General features: G+C 42.8%; 2 protein-coding genes across 2 annotated transcripts; one reads left to right on the forward strand and one right to left on the reverse strand.

The window, feature by feature from the left end:
* Nucleotides 1-3,600: 3,600 nt before the first annotated feature.
* On the forward strand, nt 3,601-4,716 carry LOC120993886 (protein ANTAGONIST OF LIKE HETEROCHROMATIN PROTEIN 1-like). The gene has a single exon (XM_040422356.1). The coding sequence runs from the start codon at nt 3,601-3,603 to the stop codon at nt 4,714-4,716; it is 1,116 nt and encodes a 371-aa protein (XP_040278290.1).
* A 900-nt stretch (nt 4,717-5,616) lies between these two features.
* Nucleotides 5,617-7,140, reverse strand: LOC120993888. Its single transcript, XM_040422357.1, has 3 exons — nt 6,768-7,140; nt 6,518-6,679; nt 5,617-5,891 (listed from the first exon to the last, which is right to left on the reverse strand). Exons 1-3 carry the CDS (start codon nt 7,138-7,140, stop codon nt 5,617-5,619), a joined length of 810 nt encoding a protein of 269 aa, XP_040278291.1.
* Nucleotides 7,141-8,242: the final 1,102 nt, after the last annotated feature.

Raw genomic sequence — 8,242 nt, forward strand, 5'->3', positions numbered from 1 at the left:
TCTAAGTATATGTACTAGTTTTTATTTAACATTTTTTCATTTTCAATTTTTTTTAAACATTTTTTTGAATAAAATGTTGGAATATAATTTTGATGTATCTATATGTAACTATAGGTCATGAGTAAGGGCTCACATTCTAAGTAGCCCGAAACATGTAGACTAAGGCCTCATGCACACGACCGTTGTGTGCATCCGTGGCCGTTGTTCCGTTTTCTGTGATTTTCTGCGGACCCATTGACTTTCAATGGGTCCGTTGAAAACTCGGAAAATGCACCGTTGTTCATCCGCGGCCGTGATCCGTGTTTCCTGTCCGTCAAATTCACACAAGATTGGCATCCGCGTCCGTGGTCCGTGGCCGTAGGCTACTTTCACACAGACGGATCCGCAGATCCGTCTGCATAAAAGCTTTTTCAGAGCTGAGTTTTCACTTCGTGAGGGGTTAATTGCCATAGACGCAGCGCCCTGTCAGAGGTCGGGTGTCGGCAATGTGTTTCTGCCGCCTGTATTTGTGATGTATTAAACTTTAGTTATCATTGGAGGTGCAGTGCGCCCTCCCCTCTTCTTCGTTCCCATTGGTGGCAGCAGCAGCAGCAGCACAGGGGGGAGGGAGAGACTGCTTCCCTCTCCCGGTGCTGCTGAGGGAACATGGCCGCGCTGAGAGCAGCACGATCCGTGTTCTCTGATACTGGGCTGTGCAGTAGCACAGCCAAGTATCGATAAAAAGCAAATCCCGGTATCGTATCGATACCGGGACAAAAGTATCGATTGGGTATGGAAAATGTAATACCCGAAACAACCCTACCCAGCACGACCACCGACATGGCCCCACTCGTCCAACATCCTGCCCAACTGCTAAGCATGGCGTAAAACTGGCCATGCATGCAACTAAATATTGTCGTGTAACTGTTTAAAAGAGTGACTTGCAACAATTTTTTAGACTAAAATGGTCATGTCTCTTAATAAATGACCACCACTATATCAATATGAATTGACTTGTAAGTTCAGGCATTCAAACAAAGAGAAATCCCACTCCAGATATTTAATAGGCAAAAAAAAAGTAGGTCAGATCTTTACTGCTGCTTCCAATACACAAGCAGTAAAATGTCACCCTGTACAGGGGTATTTGTCAATGCTTAATACAGTGCTAAGTCATATGGCAAAATCACAGTCAGCTGCAGCAAGTCAAGCAAGGCAATGTTCAACCAAGTGGATAAACAGGCTGACACTAATTTAAATAGAATCCAAGCAGAAGACAACGAAAATATAAGTCCAGGTGTCTGCAGTTTGTTAGGATCAAGAATAGCACATCTTTAATAGCAGGGACCATACTTTTGGAGTATGTAAATAGTGATAAATACCCTAAGAATCAGCTTCAGGTGATGCTGGCTACGTATACGGTACCTGCACTGAAATGTTTCAGTTAATTTCCTCAACCTTCTCAAACATTATTTATCTACCAAATGAAGGAATAGAACAAACACCAATTGATCAATTGTATTCTAGAATTTCCGCTACTGTTTATTGTATTGGCCTAGATAAGATCTCCTGTTCTGTACACAGCCAGGATGAGAGGTTGTTAGATGACAAGCGTTCCTGTATATAGCCTCTTTCACATAAATAATTTGGAATGTGTCAGGGTTTGCTCAATGAAAAAACAATGGTTTTGCATGTAAGTTGAATTTTATTGGTGACTGCATTGAATGTTTGTTTTTTTCATCAGAATTACATCTGTTTTACATGAACATGGGGAAAAAAACAACTGAAAAATAACACATAGCATCTCCTAGCAACCATCAGTGAAAAACGGTCTGCACGCCGATGCCATATATGCAGGGGTGGATGGCCATAGACCCTTGCAGGGTTTCCTGAGCCCTCCTCACGGCCGGCCGGTGAAAGTTTTTGGGGATGTATTTTGTGCTCGTGGCATTATTTTGTGATGAACTGTAGTATTTGGCTCTGGTAGGGTTGTATAATGTGCCACAATATGGTATTTTTGGCCCTGTCTTCAATTCATTTTTTTCATGGCCACTTTAAGTCCCCAGTCTGCCCCCGGCATATATGTGCTGGTATTTTTATTTTTTTTTTCACTGACCCATTGACTTGAATGGACCTGCATGAAAAAAGGATGAAGACAGAACATGCTGCAACACTTCCTGAACGGATATTACTCCTTTTAATGAATTGGTCAGGGTTCAGTCCGGATGCTGCACATTTGCAAAAATGAACACATCAGGACAGAAATCTCACTTGTGTGAAATTAGCCTAAAAGTAATTCAGAATAAATATGCAGCTATGCTTTTCTACATTTTAGCTAATTTAGTGTGTTAGATATCAGTCTGTAATATTAACCTTGTTAACACTCTTTGATATACTGTACACTACTCACAAAAAGTTAGGGGTATTTGGCTTGTGGGTGAAATCTCAGGATGAACCTAAAATGTACTCTAACCTTTACAGGAAAACTTAACCCCTTAGTGACCAAGCCTGTTTGGGCCTTAATGATCGAGCCAAATTTTGGAAATCTGACATGTCATTTTAGCTTAGAATAACTTTGTAACGGTTTTGCACATCAAAGTAATTCTGACATTGTTTTCTCGTCACATATACCTCGTTTCCACTGAGCGGATCGGTTCGGGTCGTTTAGAATGGAACGGGTTTGAATGGTCCGGTCTATTCTGGTGAGCGTTTCCACTGCAAATCGGACCGCCGGGGCCATACAGGTTTTAGAAAAAATGCCTCTCATGATGTCACACTAGTGCGACGAGAAACGTGATGCAGCGTCACTCAGCGTCAGCCAAACAACAACAACAACAATGGAGGTCATTCAGCAGCTCGTCTTTTCTCTGCTAGCCTTTTGGTTCGTAATAGGCAAAATTCATACCGCACTGTATGAGAGAAGGTTGCGAGCGGCAATGAGAAACACAGCCGAAAAGAGAAGAAAACTTTTAGCTTGGATGTGTAGCCGGGAGGAGAAGTATACATTTGTGCTGCTAAGACAAAGACGGCAGCGCTATAGGGTAAGCACAACTGACTGACTTACCTGAAACACACACACATACACTGACACACTGAAACACACACTGACCTACACACACACTGACCTACACACACACACTGACACACACACACTGACCTATACACACACTGACACACACACTGACACACACTGACCTATACACACACTGACACACACACACTGACACACACTGACCTATACACACACTGACACACACACACTGACACACACTGACCTATACACACACTGACACACACACACACTGACCTATACACACACTGACACACACACACACTGACACACACTGACCTATACACACACTGACACACAGACACACTCACTGACCCACACACCCTGACCTATACACACACTGACACACACACTGACCCACACACCCTGACCTATACACACTGACACACTCACACTGACCTATACACACACTGACACACTCACTGACCCACACACCCTGACCTATACACACACTGACCTATACACACTGACACACTCACACTGACCTATACACACACATACACTGACCTACACACACACACTGACACACACACTGACCTATACACACTGACACAATGCATTTTTTACAGATGCTTCTCCTTTTGGCAAAGCAGCGCCGCCGACCAGTGATTTGGGCTTTCCCTCGTGCCAATGAGTGGTGGAATGTGACCGTCCCAGGATTCACCCACAGACAGTGGGTGCAGAATTTAAGGATGTCAGAGGAAACCTTCTCATTCCTTTGTGCAAAGCTACGTCCAGTGATGGAAAAGAAAAGCACCAACTTCAGAGCCTGTTTGCCTGTAAGGAAAAGAATTGCCATTGCACTGTGGAAGCTGGCTACCAACAGTGAATACAGGAGTATAGGTCATCTTTTTGGTGTCAGCAAATCATCAGTGTGCCGGTGTGTGCAGGACTTCTGTAAGTCTGTGTGCACATTGCTAGCGCCTGAAATTGTTCATTTTCCTAACAGGGAAAAGCTCAAAGACATGGCTGAGTACTTTGAGAACAGGTGGGGCCTTCCACAGTGTGTTGGTGCTATTGATGGCTCACACATACCAATAATAGCACCACAAGAATACCACACTGACTACTTCAACCGAAAAGGCTGGCATTCCATCATCCTCCAGGGAGTAGTGGATGGCAAGGGACTATTCTGGAATGTGAATGTAGGAAAGCCTGGGAGTTTGCATGATGCTCGGGTTCTCCGATTGTCAACATTATGGGATTGGGTTGGCCAGGGAGGCCTGTACCCTGTTAGCACTAAGAACATTTGTGGGGTGAATGTTGGCTATTATGTGCTTGGGGACTCTGCCTATCCTTTACAAAATTGGCTCCTGAAACCATTTCCAGACAATGGGCGCCTAACAACAGAGCAGCAAATCTACAACAAGAAAACATCCAGGGCACGTGTTGTAGTGGAAAATGCGTTTGGAAGACTTAAGGGTAGATGGAGGTGTCTTATGAAGAGGAATGACAGTGACATACAACTAACCAAATCCATGGTCCTAACGTGCTGTGCTCTTCACAATCTTTGTGAAAGTCATGGAGAAGACTTTGACCAGGATTGGAATACATCTCCAGAAGAGCCAGTACCAGTAATAGCAGCACAGGATATGGAAGAAGAGTGCAGTGAAATACGTCAGGCTCTGATGAGGCACCTTAACGTTAACGTTGTTACCGTGAATAATTAAAATCTTTAATTACTTTTTGCTAAATGCTAAATAAAATCAGACATACTCAGAGAAGTCGTTCTTGTTTTTTATTCCACAAAAAAAATCATCTTCCTACATATTTTGTAAAGGCAAAATTTTGATAATGTAGAAACATTGTTTACAATAAAGAGCTTGTAAAGGTTTGTTTTTTATTAAGCTAGTGCAGGGATATGCAATTAGCGGAAATCCAGCTGTTTTGCAGAACTACAAGTCCCATCATGCTTTTGCCTCTGGGTGTCATGCTTGTGACTGTCAGAGTCTTGCTATGCCACATGGGAATTGTAGTTCTGAAACAGTTGGATATCCACTAATTGCATATCCCTAAGCTATTGCATTGTTGTTTTTTTCTTCAATTTCACTTCCAATAAATGTTTTTTTATTGTTTTCTTTGTATGAATTTCTAACTTCCTGTTCCTCCTCAGTAAGCTGTTCAATAAGCTGTGCTGACTGACTAAACACAGCTCAGATGATGTTGTCTGGTTTACTGAGAAGGAACAGGAAGTGAGAAATTCAGACCAAGAAAAAAAACATCTAAAAAGGAAATTAAAGGAAACGGTAAACCAAAAATGCCAAGTATATTCGCAATTACATCTACAATGCAAAAATGAGAAGAAATTAAGCGATCGGGGGTGCCCTTTGTTGAAATCCAGGCTCCACCGTCCAAGGGGGGTGATAACGCAAAGGAGGCAGAAGGGAATCAAAGCAGCAGCACAAAGAAAGCCATGTGCAGCAAGGAGCAAATGTGTCCAATCTTGTGTGATTGCTGATGGCTCAAAGGAGCCTATTAAAAAAAAAAAATAATCAAACCTTTAAAACCCACTCTAATTATATATTTTTAAACGTAAACATGGGTACAGGTCCTGTGCTGCATGAAAGGCACTAATGTCTGGGTGGTGACCTGGGTTGACGATTGGCTCCAATCACTTGAACAAGCTGACCAAGGACACCGAGGAAGGCCTGGTTGAAGGTAGCCAACTGCTCCATCTGCTGCCGGGCAATTTCTGCCTCCTGGCGCATAGCTTCCTGTGCATCCTGACGTACTGCTTGAAACCGCCTCTCAGAAAGGTTATCCATTCTTTCCAGCTGCCTTTCTTCTGCTGCCCGCATATCCTCCATGACTGTGCGCAGATCCAACTGTAACCTTCTCCTTTCACCTGTAATATACAAAAGACCTAAATATTGCTTTTGGTAACATCTGCCAAACCAATACTGTAAGCTCCTTTCTCATCTGCCCCACACTGATTCACTGCCACACCTCTGTTCCCCCTGCTCATCTGCTACACCAATACACAGCACTGCTCATCTGCCCACTGCTGAACCCCCTTCTCATCTCTTCCACCACTGTACCTGCTGCTAATCCCCCCCTTCTCATCTCTTCCACCACTGTACCTGCTGCTAATCCCCCCCCTTCTCATCTCTTCCACCACTGTACCTCCTGCTAATCCCCCCCTTCTCATCTCTTCCACCACTGTACCTCCTGCTAATCCCCCCCTTCTTATCTCTTCCACAACTGTACCTCCTGCTAATCCCCCCCTTCTCATCTCTTCCACCACTATACCTCCTGCTAATCCCACCCTTCTTATCTCTTCCACCACTGTACCTCCTGCTAATCCCCCCCTTCTCATCTCTTCCACCACTATACCTCCTGCACATCTCCCCCACAGCTGATCTCCCCCTTCTTATCTATTCCAACACTGTACCTCCTGCACATCTGCCCCACTGCTGTTTTAGTTTAAGAAAATGCACAGTTAAAAATTTCTTTTTTATCATCATGTCTTACCATTGTGCCTTGGTGCATTGGGAGTACTCTGTAGTTGGCTACTCTGTGGTTGGCTACTCTGTGGTTGGCTTGAGGAAATACTGCTGCTGTTGCTGCTGAAAGACATTGAAGGTCCATCTTCTGATAAGTTTGATGCATCAGTGGAGAGTACATCAACTGTTTCTGAAAATAGACATATGGTTAGATATTATATTTTAAATGGTAAGCAGAGCGATATTCTAAGCGAAGTTTTAAAAAAAAAAAAACTTACCAAAGGGGTCTACCATGGATTCGAGAATTACAGTTGCAGAGTCCAGACCTCCCTCCCTGCCTTGGTTTGCTGGCCGATGACCGTAAATGGCGTCCATGGCGTCGTACCACCTCCAAGCAGTTGGACAGTTTCCACTACGGCTGTTGGCGTCCTTAATTTTTTTATATTGTGCTTTAAGCTTTTTAAGCTTTGCCCTACACTGGCCCGACGTCCGTTCAAATCCCTCGGCTGCCATCCGCTGCGAAATATCTTTATAGACCTTTTCATTTCTCACTGATCCATCAAGCTCACTCTGAATAACGCCATCGCCGATGATTGCTAAGAACGTAGATAGTTCCTCAGATAACCAGACCCTGCTGTTGTTTGCTGGCATCCTTCTCCTTTATATGGACTAATAAGGCGACGTGGTGATCGTTTGGCGCTTTGCTTTGACGTCAGCATTGATGTTTTCTGACCACCAATCAGTGGAAAGTACTGTGTGACGCCAGTAGCTCCGCCCTAACCGTACCGTTCCATTTTCTATGGACCCACATGAGAAGCAGGACCCTGAATGGCGCGGTACGGTTCGGTTTTATGGCACGCTTTCATAATGGAAACACCCAAAATAGCGTACCGTACCGAACCGTACCGAACCGATCCGCTCAGTGGAAACGAGGCAATATTGTACTTTACTTAGGTGGTAAAATTATACCGATAAAATATGCGTATCTTTATAAAAAAAGTGAAAATTTATGAAAATTTGTAAAAATTGGCACATTTTCCTATTTTCAACTGCAATATTTCATATACATACATAAATACTATTCAATATTTTTTTATCAGAAATATATTTCCACATCTATACTTTATTTTGGCTGCACTCACAAAAATTTTTTACTTTTTATTTTTTTATTTAGGAGACTTTACATTTTAACATAAATTTTAACATATTTTAAGTACATATTTTTTCCTACAACAAGCCAAGTTTGCAGAGGCTTATAAGTGTCAGAATAATAGAACGCCCCCAAAAGTGAACCCATTTTAAAAACTAGGCCCCTTAACGTATTTATCTATGGGTGTAATGAGTTTTTTGACCCACTAGTTTTTTAAAGAAATTAATGCTAAGAAGGTGAAAATAAATGTAATTTTCATTTTTTACACAAAAGTGTCAATTGAAAGACAGATTTTTTTCTACAGAGCACATGAAAATGAAGATGTACACTCCAAAATGTATCACCCCGTTTCTCCTGTCTTCAGAAATACCCCCATTGTGGCCCTAATCTTATGTCTTGACAAACGGCAGGGCCCAAACATAAAGGAACACCCAGTTGTTTTCAGAACACAAAATTTGCTTGAAAATGGTTCAGGCCCCATTGCACACTTGTAATGGCGTTGAGCTGCCAAAACAATAGAAAACGCCCATAATGGACCCCATTTTGAAAACTAGACCCCCTAAGGTATTCATCTAGGGGTGTAGTGAGCATTTAGAACCCCTA

Source organism: Bufo bufo, chromosome 3 (genome assembly GCF_905171765.1).
Source record: "Bufo bufo chromosome 3, aBufBuf1.1, whole genome shotgun sequence".
Taxonomy (NCBI): domain Eukaryota; kingdom Metazoa; phylum Chordata; class Amphibia; order Anura; family Bufonidae; genus Bufo; species Bufo bufo.